This window comes from Brachyistius frenatus, unplaced genomic scaffold, assembly GCF_029030835.1.
Source record: "Brachyistius frenatus isolate BFR_SWC_R1_liver_20210118 unplaced genomic scaffold, ASM2903083v1 Contig_404, whole genome shotgun sequence".
NCBI classification, from domain to species: Eukaryota; Metazoa; Chordata; class Actinopteri; family Embiotocidae; genus Brachyistius; species Brachyistius frenatus.
Window position 1 is genome coordinate 129,095 of NW_027211003.1, and position 19,815 is coordinate 148,909.

Sequence of the window (19,815 nt, forward strand, 5' to 3'; positions counted from 1 at the left end):
TTATATATTATATATTATATATTATATATTATTATATATCTCAGACACGACGTCTCAGACACGACGTGTCCGTGTCTTGATCCTGTGACCTACGACCTCACTCAGTACTATCTGTGCACAGCATGGTCTAAACTGAACTCAGATGTAAAGGGAGTGGGGTGGATGTCAACTGCTTGTCACACTGTATAAAAGTTGTCCTACGGAGGACAGACGTTGAGCAATGCTGGACATCCTTCTTTGAGTGGACATGTATTTGCTCCTTCTTGCAAGAATAAATGTCCGATGTGTTTGATTTTGAATCCAGCCTCTGAGTCATGTTTCTAACAATATATTATATATTATATATGAATACAGCAGCGCGTCACAGGGGATGATGTATGAAAGTCATGCTGACTAATGAATCCCAGTCTGAGACATACCGAAGCACTTAAAGACTGAGAGAAGCAAGCGTTCCCGACATCACGGGGACCTCTTCTGATCATGTTGGATCACACGTGTTTTCATGTTTAACGCGAACATGTGGAGTCGATGTCAATCAAGTAAAAGATATTCTGTAGTTCATGTGCATTTCTCAGTATTTGAACTGAACTCCAGGTGTTCAGATGATTATATCATCTGTAATGAAACAGAACCGGCCTGAAGCATCCGAAGGTCCATCGGACCCATCTGTTTGATCTTCACCGACATGTTTTAAGGTACCTTAAAGCAATCATCCCGTATGACATCACTAAGGATGTGGTAGCTGTCTCTGAGATGAAAAATCTACTGACTTCACTCATGGTTCAAAGTCATTTGTTTCACGACAACTAACTGTACAACTCTAGAAAACAGCTAAATTAGTTTGGGAACCAACAAACTGAATACTAACGGTCCCCTGCCATTACCCAGCATGCCCCGATCCTTCCTAACCTATGAGAATAAAGCAACCGACTTAAATAGATGTTGGTGTTTGGTAGAAATTACCTTCATTTTTTGATAAAACATGCTGTGTTGGAATATTTTTACAAAAGTTGTGACTCCAAACTGTGTACAAGGTGGGATGATGAATATACATCCGTGTATTGACTGGAAGTTAAGTTCCTGCCAGCTGTACAGACAGTTCGTCGTTCTGCTGGTGTCTCAACAAGGTCAGTACTCAAAGGAACGGAGTCATGACAACAAGCTGCAGTGAAAGGGGTGTGAAGTACGTCATCTCTAAAGGAAGTCAGTGGAATTATCAACTCTTGCATAATAAACGGGGCCCCCTGGTGGTCCGGAGCCCGTTTCTCTTAAAACAGAAAACAGATGAAACATAACTAAGACAGGATCTGACTTTGAGCTCAACACACACACACACACACACACACACACACACACACACACACACACACACACACACACACACACACACACACACACACACACACACACACACACACACACACACACACACACACACACACACACACACACACACACACACACACACACACACACACACACACACACACACACACACACACACACACACACAGAGCTGTTATCAAGGCACACTTGCTCCAACGTGAAATCCTACCGCCCGTGTTGACGGCTCTGTTATTAATTCTCCAGTTAATGGAGTCATGGTGAGAGTGTGAGTGAGTTGTTGACCTCTCTTCTGCCTCATGTTGGGACTGGGGTTGGACCTCCTGAAGCCTGATTCTGGACTGGAGGAGTCCGACTGTTTCAGTGCCATCTTCCGTACGTTCCTGTTGGAGCAGAGGGGTCAGAGGTCAAACCAAATGTGAAACTTGACTCCACTACTCTGATCCTCCTTCTTCCCTTGATGACAACAGAAATAGTTCAGGTTCTGAACAACGTCACTACTGGTGTTTATCTTTTATTCCTATTTTTTTCTGTGTGATTAGTCGGTTTCTCACCTCATCGGCGCCCCGTAGATGTTCAGCTGGCTAGCTTCTGTAACCAAAGAGACATATTACGCATTACTGTTGATCCAACGACATCACAGTGTGTCCTTCAGTGTCTTCTATTGGGATCCATGTGACGGAGACAGAAATGTTTGCAGCAGTATGAACCCTCCTCTGATCTCTGAAGCAGATCGGTTTGTGTCTCTGTACGTAGATACGTAGATAGCAGCGGTGAGACGAGAGCCTCCACCTGTACACTGAGCTGTGTTGGAGGAGGTGCTGCTGTCAGAACCAGGCGTCGCTGGATGGTTCCATACAACAGTGGACTCTGTTTCCAACCACAAAGCAAGGGGGAGGAGACTTTTTTTAAACCCCATTTTCTGTTGCCATGACGACCGAGGTTGCATAATGCTGGGAGACAGAGACTGCTGTTCCTTTCTTGTTTCCTACAACAAGTCATTTTTTTAAACAGCAGTTTTTCAAAACTTTTATTTGTATATTATATATTCATATAAATAAATAATTATAAAAATAAATAAATACAAACCAACACACCACAGCATTTATTTTGCCTGAGCTATGAACTAATTTGAGCTGCCCATTTACTGTTGCCATGATGACATAAGTTGTATAACTTTAAGGAAGTCGTAACTTAAACGCAAAACATGGTTCATTTAAACCCTAACCATTAAATCTTCCCAACCCTAATCCACAGTTTTTTGATTTTATTGTTGAAACCCAACCGCTGTAATTTAGGAAGCATTCCTGCGTGTTGCATTTGAGGTTTATATACAGTAGGTTGGAGGACCTGGTGGGAAAGAAGCTGTTGGTACAACAGTTCAAGGTGAGTCCTTATTACACATGAAATCTAATCAGGATCAACCAGATCAGAACAGGATGCAATAAAATAGAGAAAGAAAGTCCCACAGTTCTTCTGTTAGCCTGTACAAATGAAGGTTGTATGTTTTTAGCCTGCACTTGTGGACTCTGACCTTCAGAGGAGTGTTGGTGACATCTTTTCAAAAGGAAGGTCCTCTCTCTTTTCCCTGATCTTCATTTCTGACTTCTTTAATACCTCAAATCTGTCAAACTGCTGTGTCGACTCCATCAGCTGCTTTCTTTGGCCTGATAGAGATCCTGCTGTGGCTCCATAAAGGAAGAACACGGAGGTCACCGGGGATGCAGCTTCAGATATCAGCCCACATCTAAACAAGAGGCTTCATAAATGCAACATGAACAGTTCTGGTCTGGTCCAGCTCCTGCTCTGTGATAACTAATCTATATATAAATCTATCTGTAGTAACAGAACTGCCGACGGAGGAGCGGCCACATGCATTGCTCACCCAGCGAAACACCGAGCTGTGAAGGATCTGGCTTCTTACCTACTATTTCAAGCAACCAATGAGCCTGTCGCAGAAGTGCCGACTCAGCATGGAACCATTTCACATGCTCCAAATATTGTACTCAGCAAACAGGAGGTATTTTTTCATCATGGATGCAGCCATGTTTTATTCATAGAGGCTGGTTCTAAGGAGGTGTGTGCAGACAGTCTGAGAGTGAGGGTTTGTACCACCGTGCATTAGAGGAGGTTTACAGTGCCATTCAACACTTCCTCAATGTTGTCCTGTTGTCTTGGTAAATTCAGGATAATGTTCATTTCCCCAGAAATGTACATTATCCATCAGTTACAACTCTGCTGATCTCCTCTCTAACATAAATCCTGCTTTTATTCAGTAATTAGTGAGAGTTGCTTCCATTTAACAGTTTATTATTACTATTAAGCATCTGCAGTGAATGTCATCATTTCATATTAAAAGCCTTAATGTGGCTAAAAGGGAATCAGTTTAGAAAATCTGCAGGAATCAGACATGGAACATTATGAAAAGCTTTTGAAATATTAACTATAAAACAAATAAAACAATAAACCTGTTAACATGAAAAACATGATAGTGGTGAATGTTTCCTGTAAATCTACATTGCTCTGGCTTTATAATATGTACTTCCTCTTCTTCATGTCGATCATCTGTAATACTCTGTACTTATACTGCCTACTTGGCACACTGAGGATGTTCTATCTCATATACGTATGCTATTTGTTCTTTGTCACAGTTTTCTTGCCGTACCATTTCATTTATTCTGCTACATGGCTTAATTTCCCCGAGATCAATCAACCAATATGATCTCATCTTGGATAATCTTCTTACAGCTTTCCAAAGATGGTGCTTCAAGTTCATCAACTGGTGATTTCTGCATAAACAAACACCTGCAGAATATTTTCTAATGTGTTTCAGCTCTAAGATTTAAGATCTCTGACTCCAACTGACAAGACGGTTTCCAGCAGTGAGATCACGATGCAATCACTTCTATCTGTAATATACTTTTGAAAGTAAAGGCAGTTGAATTTATCATTTGATACTGTCGTCATATAAGACAAAACATTCTATATTTTCATTATTAGCAACGACTAGATCTTCAAACATCTTACAGACAGTAACACCAGGTTACAGACTGCAGACTACAACCCTCACTGGGTCTGATGAAACAAATTAAGTTCACAACAACTGCATCATGAAAAAAAAAAAACATTTTAAAACTTAAGCTTCAGTTTTTACTTCTTTTTGAAACGATATCTATAAAACTATATTTATATAAAATGATATGAAAGCAGCCTGTGAGATTCGTCCCAGAACCAACCGTCACTTCACAGACAGTGCAGATGAACTGTGTTTACACCTCGTACTGGATCCTCTGAGATTCTGCTCATGAAGCCTCGTCATCATCACTGAACACTAAACATGGCGGCCTTCATACTGGAGAGACTTGTTTTGCAGTCAGAAAGAGCTTTTATTTCACCATTGACACTAATCATCCACAAGTGTTCCTTAGTCTCCTTGATAGATCTTATTTGATCCTCTTTACTGATCATATTTACAGTAAGAATCTAAATGGATGAAATAGTCTCCATCCTGAAGGTCTTTATGTCTCTACACATCATCCCACCTCCCTCCTCTCCCCTTCCCATCACTCTCAATCTCCTGCCTCTCCTTTTCTAGGACCAATTTCATCCCCTCCCTCTGACACACACACACACACACACACACACACACACACACACACACACACACACACACACACACACACACACACACACACACACACACACACACACACACACACACACACACACACACACACACACACACACACACACACACACACACACACACACACACACACACACACACACACACACACACACACACACACACACACACACACACACACACACACACACACACACACACACACACACACACACACACACACACACACACACACAGGTTACCAGACACCTTCACACACTCACAGACAAGTTGTCAGTCGGACCGAGCGCAGCTCACAGTGTCTCTGCTGTCGGTCAGGACCACAGAGTAGAACTGTGATGCTTCTGGACTGAGAGGAACAGATACACTGAGAGGGAGGAGGGTGGGGGGTATATGTGTTTCAGCATTTGGTGTGCGTTAATAATACATATCGTACATTTTTAATAAATACTATTGATTAATTTATTGGTTGTTATTCTTATTAATTTATAATTGTTTAGTTTATAAAATGTCAGAAATGAATTAAAAATGTCAAAAACAATCTCCCAAAGCCGAAGCCTATATACATATATGCACATATATAGGTATATATGTATGTATGTAATAAACACATGTAACATATACATGTAATATAAACATGTAATAAACACATGTAATATATTCGCACGAAATGTAGGTGACACACCAGGAAACTATTACATACTGGTCCAACAAACTGAGTCATGCAGACATGAGTGTTTACTTCATCTGCAAGTAGAAGGACGCTGTGAAATGAACAAACCACAGAAGAAGACGTGTGTGTGTGTGTGTGTGTGTGTGTGTGTGTGTGTGTGTGTGTGTGTGTGTGTGTGTGTGTGTGTGTGTGTGTGTGTGTGTGTGTGTGTGTGTGTGTACAAACCTCTGCATGCTTCCAGTTGCCCTGTAAGAACTTTACGGATCTCTGACACCCACATGGTCTTCACATCCATGGAGGGAGCCTGGGGAGGAAAACACACACACACACACACACACACACACACACACACACACACACACACACACACACACACACACACACACACACACACACACACACACACACACACACACACACACACACACACACACACATTAGCATCAGAAGTGTATCTGAGTGAGTGTTTGGCGGGAGAGCTGTGTGGTGCAACACTGCCCCCCAGAGGATGGCTATGGAAGTCTATCAACATCTCCGAATGACAAACTTCACTAAAGATTCGATTTTATATTATAAATACATCAGGTGTTTTAAGTAGTAATTTTGGGGGTAAAGTGAAGTGAATGTATTCTAATTAATAACACCAGACTATTGCACTCCAAATGTAAACATACATACATACACACACAGCATGACACAATGTGTCATTAAAAGTCTCACATTCAAAGTGAGGCTGAAGTACAGAATAAATATCAGCAGTAAATAGACTAAAATTATTCTTCTTATTATACATTTAACAGTTTGTTCACTGATTATTAATATCAGACAAGTTACTGCAGCTGGTTGAGCAGGTTTTTGTACTTTATGTACAGGTTGATAATAATTGTACTTGTGGCCTTCAACCTCAGGATCAGGACACAGCCAACAGTCACCAGAAATATCAGACAGGTTGTGAGATCATTGTTGGATTAAAGAAGTAGAAGAATCTGGAAACGCAATCATGTTCTGATGAATTGTAGATGTGAATCTGAGGTTGGTGGTTCAATCCCCAGCTCCTCCTGTCCACATGCCTAAGTGTCCTTGAGCAAGACATCGAATCCTAAAATTGCTCCTGATGGTGTACCATCGGTGTGTTGTAAGTCGCTTTGGATAAAAGTGTCAGCTAAATGAAATGTAGCTAATCTCTCCTTTTAAAAAAAAAAAAAAAAAAAAAAAAAAATCTATTGTGGCCTCTAACTGAAGATGAAACCTTCTGAGAAGTTTGGAGTGGAAGTGTTTCTTTGGTGGAACAATACAACAACAAAAAATCTAAAAAGTGATGACCAGATTTGTTTGTAGGTTGAGCAGCTGAATGATGGAACAATTAGTTTAATCTCAACAATCCAGTCGACGATGCTCCGAATAGAAGCTACACAAACAGGGAGGTTTCACACATCCTCAATGCAACAGCAGAGAATATCCTGATCTCCTCTTCTCTTCCTGAATCAGGATGGAGAATGAAAGGCCACAAAGGCTTCTGAAAGCTCTCCTATTTAAAAGTGAAGTTAAAAGTTCACCTTTGGATTCTAATAGATATTTGACTTATGGCCACAAACATGCTTCACGAGGTCACAGTTGCCACGACCTTTGACTTTCGACCCCCAAAATCAAATCCGCTCATCCTTGGGACCGAGTGAATATTTAAGGCAAATTTGAAGAAATTCCCTCCAAACTTCCGAGATATGGCGTTCACGTGAATGTGACATCATCCCATAGGAACAAGTCATGTGATTGGAGGTGAATGTAAAGCAGGGCGGAAACGTTGCACCAACGTACCTGGATGATATAAACTTCCTCTCTGCCGTTGTACCAAACCTCAAACTTCTTGCTGTCACCTTTGACGTTCTCTGTGATCCCCACAGCGCTCATCTGGACGGAAACAGGACGAGACACGGAGACGTTGGTGAACCAGACTATTTCAGATGAATATTCATTAGACTGTAAAAACTATGATCAGCAATCACTAAAAAGGCGTGAATGTGTTGTTGAGTGATGCACCAGATGCATCACGTATGCCAGAAAGGTCTAATCAGAAAGTATGATGCCCGTTCAGACACCAACATTTTAAAGTGTGAGTCTTGTGTATTTTCTTTATTGTCCGAAATTCTCATGAAAAGACGAACTGGGATCTTTTCTCTTCCCATCTTTGCTCTGCGCTCAGGAACTGGACCTTTGTCTCATCTTTCCTCAAGGCGACGAGGACAACGGTGGTGGACGATATGTATTATCACCCACCTGCAGACACAGCAAGTCTTCCACTGCTCTGTCTGTGGACATCTCACACTCTGCTAGTACCTGCACCGGCCACCAGAGAGAGCCACAGCCTCCACTTTTATTTGTCAAAACCTTGTCGATAAACTGTTTAATTGTTGTTCTAATGGTATTGATTGTTTATATATTCTTATCGAAAAGGAGATCTGGTATGAATTAGTCTATACATAAAAAAACCGAACTAAAAGAATCTGAAATAACTTTATAATAAATAGTATTGTATGTAAAGAATTAGTGGTTTCCTAAATATTAGTATTCCATCCTGCTGCATCTCCTCGAACACGTACGGTCTGTACGTTGAACACATTGATGTCATATTGGTGGGTGCTTTAAAAGGTAGCATGTTCTTTCAGCACACACACACACCTCTTTATTTATCAATCCTTCATACAGGAAACACCGAAGCACCAGGTGTGTATTAATCCACTGATGAATATAGTTCTCCAAAATAAAGCACTACTTCTGAAAACTACAGTTTCATTTAATTCAAGTTCCCCAACCAATAAGACTAAGTGGAGAAGTACCACTTAGGTTTTTTTTTTATTATTATTCCAGGTATTTGTGAATACAATATGCTAAATTATATTTCTAAAACATAAAAAGGACTCATCTACAACTACGAATCATGCTGTTTTTTTTTTTATACTTGACTTCCCTTGGATTTTTATTCGTGGTTATTGATATCGATGGGAACTGAAGCTGTGTACTGCATATGTATCATGATATATAGAAACCCTAGAGTTTCGATAGAAAAGGTCAGTACACTGCTTGTAACAACCAGCATTTGTTTTCATTTCATGAGAAACAGGAAGTATATTTCGTTAATGTGGTGAGGGTTATCTAGAAGTGAGCAGGTGATGATTTGTTAACAAGTGAGTCTAATCAACTATGAGTCAGTAAATGACTAATATCACTGCTCTAAGGACTTTAACATCACAACAATATACAGGAACAGAACTATGGACTCCTGACTGTATACGAGCAGCCAATAGCATGAAGGAGGAGGAGCTTAAAGCTGAGGCCACAGAGCCCCGGATCAGATCAACACATATTCAGACATGTTATCAGGTCCATGATAGAAGGTCTGTACTCTATGTCAAGACTAATGTGTTGCTGGTCTGCCCCCTAGAGGCCACACACTGATCTATGCAACTTTAATGGTTTTAAATCTTACAAATCTGATTTGTAAAAATACAATAGGGAAATATATGAATTTACACACAATACCATCAATTAAAAAAAAAAAACTTTTACATTCCATTATTGTACAAAATACAAAGGGGATATGTTGTATTAAAAGACACAAGAAGACAAGTGATGACGTTATTTGTGATGAAGTTATTTGACTCTGAAGGCAGGCGCTGACATCATAGACGTCCAAACATGCTTCCTTCTCAATACTTTGACTTTATTCTCCAAATTTGGACTTTTTCTTAAAATTGTGTTTCTGACTTTATTCTTGACATTTGGATTTTCTTCTCTAAAGCAAAAAAAAAAAAAATCCTCCTCTTATTTATTTTTCTTTGATGTGATCATAACTCTGTCGTCCAAATGTCTCAATCCATTTGGTCTTTTGTTTTTTAATTCATAATAATTCTATGAAAAACCTGTTGAAAAACACCTCTCAAGAAGTCTCTGATAATCTTTTGGCGATGTCAGTCAGAAATCATGACAACAACTCATGACAACACTGGTGCATGCACCCGTGTACACAAACTATAAAATATCCTCACGCCTGAAGAAGGCGTGACACCAGACTTCACAGAGAAACAGTCAATCAACAGCTGTGTTGGGTTCAACGTAGACCGCTGTGCTAGTTAGAAGTTTGCATCAGCATGTGTCTGACCTTGAGCGAGTGTTTGAAGCTGTAGGACGGCGTCTTGTCGTGTCCATCGGTGGTCTCCTCTCGTTTCTTACAGAACAGCAGCACCTTGTCGTACAGGAACAGGTGTCTCTGCATGGGCTTGAAGCGGGCCAGGTCCTTCACCTGAAATGAGGTGAGCTGTCAGTCGTTCTGTTCATTCATCACTCCACAGCTCAACCACCGCATTCACATTCATAAGAATCAGTGTAACAGTGAGAAACTAAGTGTGATTCCTCTCTAGTATTCCTGAGGTAAATAAGAATAGATATGAATAATCTCTGAGCTATTTCCCTCTGATCTCTGCTGTAGACAGTCACAAACCAAAGGATTTTTACTGTAATGATTTTCAGGAAGAACATGAAATGCTCTGTATTTTGAAAGGTGTCAGTAACATCACCTTCTTGAACCCTCCTGTCACCATTCATCTTTAACTTGGATTCATCACTAAGAAGGACTTTTTACTGCCCTGGTGTTACAGGACCAGAATCCACGGTGTGACTAACGGGAGGGTTCACGGTTCTCAGGGAGTCGTTGGGGATCGGTCTGCTGGACGGAGACCTCAGGTTCATGTTACAACTATTGAAGCTGCTGCTTTAACCAGACACTCTACTACCACTGCAAATACATTCAGAACAATGAAGCTTGACTTCAGGCTCATCTCAGTTGACCCGACACTGGTTTCTGATTGGTTATGAGCGACAGTCTGAGACTGTGACATGCTTGTAAGTTTCAGCCCACTAAAAGCATTTGGCCAAAACATCCTCAGAAACGTTGCTTCGGAGACACGACTCTGAGATTGAAGCCTCGATTTCTTTATTTTGCAGATTCTGTATCAGTGATGAAGTGACTCTTCTATCTTTTGGTGAACAAAACTTGATGTATTGAACTTCTTGATTTGGATACAACTGATGTACTTTCCACAAAGGGTTTTACAGTGCAATCATGCACAGCCCCCTGAGGAGTTAACACAATAATACTTTGTTAGAAAGGTTCTGCTGCACACCTGAGGCACAACGGTACAGTATTACAAGGGAACGATGGCTGCAGGTGGATTTCTTAAACAAGGTCAGTTTAGCTTACCTTGCTGTGTCCTTTTTTGTGCTCGGTCCACACGTTGAAGGATCCCTGCATCAGCAGCTTCCCCAGTTCACTCAAGTTCCCCTGAGAACATCAACAGTCAGTCAGAGAACATCAACAGTCAGTGAGACCTGTAGTTGTAGCAGTTTGTAGGTCAGCATTTTGTCTGCACAGTCCCATTTCAGCTCAGTGGTTGTTGTAGATCATGGAGGGAGTCCATAAAAGATACATTTGAATCTATATTGAAATGCTTCCATCTGTAAAACGTTATCTGAGTACGTTTGCTGAAGTGAAGAACCGGCTGCAGCTCATGAATCTGGGACGGCTTCTAGCAGCTGAGTGACTAGAATACATTTCGAGGAAGAAGTCAGGACATGAGGGTTCTAGTCTGGGTTTAAGATGATGGATGAGCCTACTTAATACTGGACTTTAGGGATAGATTTAGATTGTTTCACATTTACAACCAGCATAAAGATATTTGTCTTTCCAACAAAGACCACAGCATCTCTGACCTAAACCAAGTTGTATTATATAATGTAACATTGATGTGTAACGGTGGAAGGCACATACGATTTATTCTGGATTATTCTGATAACAGAGGTGAATGTGTCATATGTTCATTATGAAGTCAAATCAAACATATGATACTTTGATCCTTTGATCCCAGAGTGTTTGCTATTATGCAACCAAACAGATCCAAACTACACCAAGAGTGTAACATATAGAATATATATATGAATATACATATAATAGTGCTATGTTAACATCATAACTATAACTATTTGGTTTACATACATGAAAAGTCTTTGAAATTAAAGACCAATAACAAATGCTTGAATTGTTAGTAGTGAACAACACTTTAACTTCCTGAACTCCAAACTACTCCTCAATATTGATGATTTATTAACGTAGAACCAGTCCAGCTGCTGGAGCTTCTAGCAAGAGGATCACGTAACGGTTGGGTAGTTGATTATCCGCATCCTGTTTTAGGCTTGCAGTTACTTTGATGGATTGTTAGGAACAAAAGTGTACTAAATATTTGACCCAACACAACATATACTGTATATACACATACAATATATTTATACAATCATTAAGATCATGGAGTTGTGTCTGAAAAGAATGAAGTCCTCACTAATGACAGCAAAAACAGCAGCGTCTAACAGACTAGCAATTAAATACATTCATATTAAATGAATTGTACAATTCTTATACTGTCTACTGTCAGACACCTTCAACACGGTAAACGTATTCATTTTATATGTATTTTTTTTTTAGGAAGAAAGAACACTGGTATTCTTTGGTATTTCCAATGCAGCTGCATGGACTAACTTTAAAATGGGGATGAAATTTAAGAAAACATGGGACCATCTGATGAGAAAACCCGCAACTGAAACCAAAATACCCAACACAAGTATCCAAGGTTAAAGAAAAGTATTGTACTAAAAGCTGAGTTATTAACACACTGTGATCACTGAGCCACTTCAGCTCTGTTTGAAGTCAGGAGATAAAACCCATGCTATAAATTCCTTCACTTTTACTGAAGTAGAAACACAGAAGAAGCTGAGAGCTGTAAAATTACAGCCATGTGATGAAAAGGTAAAAATACATCCCTTTGATGGAGCACCTACACAAGCAGCTTCATCAAAACCACCAGGAACATGAACTGTTACAATGATTTACTCAAAAAAACGATCCACTGATGTCATATCTTTATAAAAGTTCACCCTTTTGACCCTTTAGCAGGAAAATAAAAACTTCTCAGGTGAGTGGCAGCTTTCTGAATTTCTCTTTCATGTAAAATTCCTTCTGTTGCAAAATGTTTTCGAATTTTGACTGCCTGATTAACTGACTGACTGATTAACTGACTGACTGACTGCCGCACCCCTCTCCCTCACCCCCACCCCCCCCACCCCCTCCCACACACGCACACCCCTCTAATGATGTCATTACATCATTGAGAGCATGTGAACATGGTGGATATGTTTAATGGAGAGATGATGTCAGTCACCTGAAAGCCAGTGATAGCTATCTGGTGCATGGAGTCGTTGACAGACTTGATGATGTCCAGCATGGTGGCTAAAGCCTCCTCCAACTCAGCCATCTGACCTTTACTGCATTTTAACATCTCCTGTTGCACAGAAAGGAGGAAGACGGGGATGAAATGAAGAACACAAACCTCTTCTGGCATCCTCAGGAACTACTTTTAATAAGCTGTTAAATTACAGTGAAATGTAGTTTAGTTGTTTCCTGGTTATTTAATATTACATACAACATGAATGTCCTCACAAAATCATATCCTGTCATCACTGTGCTGACAGATTAGTCATGAAATATTTGCATACATTTTACTGATGTCTGAATGACGACTTGTCATGTTATGACAGGAGTTTAATGTGCAGTGTGTGTGTGTGTGTGTGTGCGTGTGTGCGTGCGTGCGTGCGTGCGTGCATGCGTGTGTGTGTGTGTGTGTGTACCTTCAGCATGAGCTGGTATTTGGTGATCCTCTGCACAGGCTTCAGCAGGTAGGCATCCAGAGACAGTTTGTGGTCCAGTTTTTTCTGGCATTCCTGTCGGCACAAACACCAAACTCTCTCCATGAAGAAGGACACATGACAGATACACTGTCAGAGCTGCTGTGACCTTTAGTTATATATTATATATGATTATATATATCATGATTGTGTGTGTGTTACCTGAAAGAACAGACTGTCTCCACACTGTCTCCAGAGTAGTTCAGAGCGGGGTTTATTCTGACAGTACTTCTCATACACCTGCAGCTCTTCTTTCTGAAAACAGACACAAAACGAGTGAAAGGAGCTTCTGTGTTTGCTCAAAAGATCCCACCATCATCTATCTGTTTATGTAGTACAGTGAACCCTCGTTTTTCGCGGGGGTTACGTTCCAAATAGAAACCGTGATAGGCGAAATCCGTGAAGCAGGAACCTTTATTTTACAATTGAAATAGATAGAACTGGACATTAAATATATCTACGTTACATATAGTCGTAATGTGATTTCAATGCACGATGCAAATCCGTGAAGCAGCGAGACCGTGAAAGGTGAACCGCGTTATAGCGAGGGTTCACTGTATATGGCTTCATAGTTTCTTGTAAAATAAGTTTTCATATTCCTAATTTGTTGAGTCAGGTATGAACACGCTATGAGTGTCTGAATGATGCAGGAGGTCTACACGTTCTGCCTCCAGCATATCACCATATCAACAAGCCCTGACATGACAGAAACCTTCACATTCTGAGCTCCTATTTAACAAAAGAACTCCACGTGCAAACGTACTGAGTGCAGCCTGACTTTAAGTAGTGTGGCTGCTGACTCTCTCTTTATTTGCAATGTTCCTTTCAGCCACGTGGTTCTGGTGTTTTTCAGACAGCTGAAGTACAGCAGCCAGTGGGTCTGAGGAAAGGTTTGGTGGTTGGGGAGAGAGAGGAGAACCTTTAGCTTTTCACATCTCTGCGATCCTCTAAATCAGGGGTGTCAAACATACGGCCCGGGCCGTATTACAGAAAGACATAAATTGCATTTCTATGAGAATATGGAGGTTTATGAGTACAAACGTTTTGTTATTTTTTTTTTAATCGATCCAGTAATTGCTTCAAAAACAGCATAAATGGGCTGATGTCTGAGTTTTTGGTCTTTATGTTTCTAGTTTATTGTAGAAAGACCTTAAAATAGGGTTTATCATCCAAAAACCTTCACCAATGATTTAAACAAAGAGAAATATTGTCGTTATGTCTGCGTTATTATGCTATGAATTTACTGGTCTGGCCCACTTGAGGTGAAAGTGGGCAGTATGTGGCCCCTTCACTAAAATGAGTTTGACACCCCTGGTGTAGAGCATCTCTTTGTCCTGGGAATGAATTCAGTGGCTTCCCTGCAGTCATCTGTGCAGATGGTCTGTTCTCAGGAACACCTCCTCAGGTGAGAATGTGCTACCTGTCCCTGCAGCTCCTGTTCCCTCCTGGTAACTTCAGATTGTTTTCATTCTGTTTATCTTCCTTCTTCTGTACCAATGTCGAGTCTTGACCTTTGACTTCTCTTTTCTTTTTGACTATTTCTTACACAATACAGGTGAGTGAGCTTATGGGCTCTCTCTTGTTTTGGGGACAGAGAAAGAATGGTTCCTCCACCTATGAGAGTAAATCAATAAGTTCCTAGAACTCCTCTCGGAGCTCAGCACCATGACGTATAGGGAGCAGGAGAAAGGTTTAACAGTAAAGAGTAACTGGTTCAAATGTCATCGCTTTATCAAAGTTTGTAACAAAAATGATTGGGAAACAGAAAGAAGTCGCAAGGAGTTGGGCAGAAACACAAACATCACTCAGAACCTTTCCAGGCTCGTTGCTTCATGTCTCAGCCCTCCTGAACATTGTGGGACTCTCCATTGAAGATTTACAGAGTTTGAGACTAAATGTGTTGTTTTCCCTCTGGTGATGTCCACGGAGAAACTGCAGACGCAACCAGAACACTTATCACGAACATGGGTGGAACTCAGGAATTGATTAAACTTGAAGCAGTTACTCATCAGCGTTATATCTTCATCCTCTTCCTTCTCTGTGCACATTGGCAGTAGGTTAAGTTGTCTCAGAAACCGCTGACCTCCACCGCACCTCCAGCTTTTCAGCCTGAGGCCTTTGCAAAGAATATTTAGACCCCCTATCATCTACTTAACCTAACTGCAGAGGCTGAGAGGCTTCACACCTCGTGTCTTCAGAGAGCCTTCAGGTCCTGTGTGGACCTTTCAAAGCTGCATCGGCCCACTGGATAAGAAATCTGATTTCCCTTGCTTATGAGCATCCCGATGCAGAAACCCCTTCAGGGCATTTGACACATTCTTCGAGAGGAATGTCCACTTCACTGTGACTGCTTCAGGAAGCACCCTCAGAAGATGCAGTCTGCTGCCTCCTCATCAACCCTCACCAGGTTTCATGATTGACAGCCTGAATCTTTCTCCGCTCTCAAGAGTCGCTGCAGATGCTTCGTTTTTAAACACAAATAAATCAGTATTCATGTGTTTGCTTGTGAGTGTATCTGTTAAATTCAAGGATGCAAAGTACCAGCCCTAAACCTAAACACTGAACAGTCTCCATCTCTAGCCTCTCTCAGTTTATCTCATAAGGTTTACCGCCTCCTCTGCCAGCTTTAGAGTCACAGTGCCAGAGTTACAGTGTGTTTTCTGGATTATTTTTTTTTTGACTCGGTACTGGAAGCTCACCTTATTTTTTTGTCTTCTGCCTTTGTAATAAAGTTCTAGCTGTTTGTTAATAAAACCTTTTGTTTGCTCGGGGCATCAGCCTCCGTTGTCTTGCTTTTGGACCTCCTGAGTTATACCTGACAGTTCGTGTCATTTTCAGATCTCTATAACTCAAGGTTTGAGGAGTAAAACTATTTTACCCCTCTGATACTCAGTTAACGATTCCTGATGACACTTTCGCTTTTCAAATCCCAGCGAATCATTCAATATGAACAAAATCTGTAATTTGTCAATGAGTGCCTAAATGTTGTTTATAACTGTTTACACAAAAGCACAGACTCAGTCACTAACTTGTTGTTTCTCAGATGTGGCAAAATAAAAAATATCAAAATATAAAAGTTCTCCTGATATGTATTGAATATATATATATATATATATATTATACTGAAGGATAATGCACCTCATATCTTGGAGAATGTAGCATAAGGGAACCAGTAATGTAAAGTATAGACATCTGAAAAATGAACCTAGTTCATGTATTTAGTTACTTTCCAACACAGTTTGTGGACTACTCACCCTTTTCAGAAAACAGGTTCCTATCAGCTCTGGTTTCTCTGCACAGTTCTCCAGCTCCATCAGAAAAGTCCTGCAGGTAATAATGAACAATTAATGAGAACACAACACACATAATAAAAGTAATTGTTCCATGGTGAGCTCATCTAACACAAGTAAGCAAATTCAACAACTTGGACATTCCTCAGGTCTCTTTGCTGCTGTCATTTTGTTTTCTAGATCATCTTTAAGTTAACCTTCACTTGGACCTGACGACCGCAAAAAGCTTTGGAGTAACAAACGGAGAATGTGAGAATCTACTGGGCATGTAGGATGTGAGAAACAGCTGCCTAATGCAGCATCCAGAGTTTCAGGGGCTTAACCCTCACTAGTGAAGAATACTTCAGATAAGTTGGCCTCAGAGACAACTTTTGTTTTCTTCTGTATAAAAAGACCTTTCCTTATCCCACTTTGTAAATACACCAAGAGCAATATATCTTAAACAATGATGTGTCATTGCATATAGTGCAGACTGATGGACCTTAGCCTTTGAGGCAGCCCCCCCCAGCTGTTCGGGTCCATGAGAAACCAAAAGTCATGGTTGATGTAAAGTAATTTATGTGATGTAAGTAATGTTACTTACATAAAATTACTTATGTTAACCCAAACCAGTATCTTTTCTTACCCTACCAAGTAGACCTTTAAACCTGTGTCATAATCAACCCAAACGATCATGTCAGGAACTGAAGGCCTGTTTTTTTCTCTGAGTCACCAGCGAGCTGTTACAACCAACAGTATGTGACATCCTGGGACGAGAACCAGATGGATGAGCCCACAGACAATTGTCACCTGACTGCACTCCTGCACAGTACTTTCACACCACAAAACACTGCTTACTGCCCGGTCTCACACATCTAGGAACACTGACGATTATAATAACAGGAGGGTTTTTTCATATAGACATTTACTGTCACTGTTCTGGAGTGGTTTCTTAAATCATTATGTGCCAGTTAATCATGAGTACAATCTTGTTTGTTCCTGATATTAGATATCAGAGTATATCGCAGGACAATGTAAGACATGCACTCCACCCACCTGTTGTGAAACTCGTAGATCTCGGGCAGGTTGCCGAACAGCACATCCTTTTTGTTCTCCAGTGATGGGGGGATGAGGTGGCTGAGCTCAGAGTTATTCAGCTCAGCAAAATAACCCTGGGGAGTATCGGGTGACCGGGAGGACACAACGAAGACACAACCGAGAAGGAAAACAGAAGCTTATGTCAAAATTAGTCCAGGATGCAAAGCAGGACAGTTATTTAGAAAGGACGATTTCTAATCTCTGTCGTGTGAAACTCATTCCACAGATGGACAGCGATAGACAAAGAGAATTAATATAGACGACTATACACTTCCACACCATGCTATGTTTTATTTAATCAACTAGTGCTATCACAGTCGTGTGCACTCATAATAATGTATTGTGCAACTACACTAATAAAGTAACAGATAAGACCGGCCTTTTGTACAGATCAAACTTAAAGGCTAGCAATGCACTTCTGTAGCCCAGTATCACGGTAAAGTGTATAATAGTCAAGCCTGTCCACTACAGAAGAACGTAAAATAGACACACTTGTCCACTACAGAAAAACGTTTGACAGACACTACAGAAATAGACAATTTTGACCTCTCACGGCATGACAGTTTTATGTTTTGTAAGCATGAAACTTACACGCATTTAAATCTCACGTCAGAATGGTGTTATTAGGAGGGTGGAGAGGTGGCATGGTGGCATGAATAAGCTGCCACATGGTTTAGCTTTAAGTTTCATTTTCCTATAAATCAAATGGCTGAATGCAATTAGTAGGTTTCATTTTTGTGCACTACAAGAAAACGTGTGACTTTCACGCCTAGACAGCACAAAGCGTGTCTGTTTTACGTTTTGCAGTAGTGGACCAGCGTGACTATTTTACGTTTTGCGGTGAGTGTTACAAACTTGGTTTCTTGATCATCATCAGCTCCTGTGTTTCACACATTTAGCCAGATGGTTGTACCGATACAGTCAAACCAAATCTAGTATTACTTCCCAAAGTTTGATGCCACTGTTGTTGCAGAGTTACAGAAACTGAGGGAATGTTAAACGAAAGCCTCTGACCAAAACAAGAATCAAGTGCTATGAAACCAGAATTATCCTTTAATGTGTGAATTAAAAGTATTTGTCAAACATTCAAAAGAAGTCTTAAGAGCATATAGGACTGTTTGCAGCAGGAGATATATTCTTAAATATATATCTTATATTATTATATTAAATATATAGAGCAGGGTCAGTCGAAGTAAAGCTAAGACATCCTCTAGCCAGAAGACATACTGTACCTCCATGATGCTCTGCAGTTCCTCCACATACAGCCGCTCTGTTTCAATGAGTTCAGTCATGATGTGTCTGCAGAGAATAAGGACATCATAATTAAACCCTCTGGCCCCTTCAGTTACAGATCTGAAGTCACAAAGAAGAGGAAGGATTTCATGGATCCACCTTTGTAAATGTGAGCCAAATATCTGAACTTGTAGTATTATTTCAAATCAGCCACATGCTCTGCATGTTACAAGATAGAGTTCCTATTTAACATTCAAGTCTGAAGCCAAGAACAGGCTGATGGTCGTATCCTCACAGAAGACATTGTTCTAGTGCTACACGGTAATATACTATAAGCTGGTTCCATAACTTATTGGCCAATAAGTGAGAAAATCTAATTATAATCGTTTTAGCAGATAATTATGTGAAACAAGCTGCAGGCCAGGGACTCGGACTAAAACCCAGTTGTGAGTCATTTTCTCCCAATCCGGCTCTCTGTCTGTCACTGTTTGCATCTCCTCAAACACAAAGGGCAAACAGAGGAGTGGGAGGTCGTCAATGACAATGCAGGTAATCCATGTGTGCAACTAAAACCTGAAGTAAGAAGTCCTAGTCAACTCACTGCGCCCTCTTCACTCTTCACTGGTATGTTTTATGTTGCAGACAGACATACAGCAGCCTTCATGCAAACAGCAAATTGTAATAAACAAGCAGAAAACATGTGCTACATATGGTTATCTGTTTTTTTTTTCAACTGTTCCCACAGAGTGTTGCACTGAACTTCATTA

At 40.5% G+C, this 19,815-nt stretch overlaps 1 protein-coding gene across 7 annotated transcripts in view; it reads right to left on the reverse strand.

Annotated features, from left to right (window-relative positions):
* The window catches only part of mcf2l2 (MCF.2 cell line derived transforming sequence-like 2), a 95,873-nt gene that overhangs the window by 19,101 nt on the left and 56,957 nt on the right, over positions 1–19,815 (reverse strand). For all 7 annotated transcript variants that reach the window (XM_069724988.1, XM_069724994.1, XM_069724987.1 and 4 more), the window contains 12 exons: positions 19,048–19,114; positions 17,774–17,889; positions 16,703–16,772; positions 13,611–13,703; positions 13,392–13,484; positions 12,926–13,045; positions 10,918–10,998; positions 9,820–9,960; positions 7,479–7,571; positions 5,889–5,967; positions 1,899–1,935; positions 1,630–1,727 (listed from right to left, as the gene is read on the reverse strand). In XM_069724988.1, the coding sequence (XP_069581089.1) occupies positions 1,630–1,727; positions 1,899–1,935; positions 5,889–5,967; positions 7,479–7,571; positions 9,820–9,960; positions 10,918–10,998; positions 12,926–13,045; positions 13,392–13,484; positions 13,611–13,703; positions 16,703–16,772; positions 17,774–17,889; positions 19,048–19,114 (1,088 nt within the window). The remainder of the gene's footprint in view (positions 1–1,629; positions 1,728–1,898; positions 1,936–5,888; positions 5,968–7,478; positions 7,572–9,819; positions 9,961–10,917; positions 10,999–12,925; positions 13,046–13,391; positions 13,485–13,610; positions 13,704–16,702; positions 16,773–17,773; positions 17,890–19,047; positions 19,115–19,815) is intronic.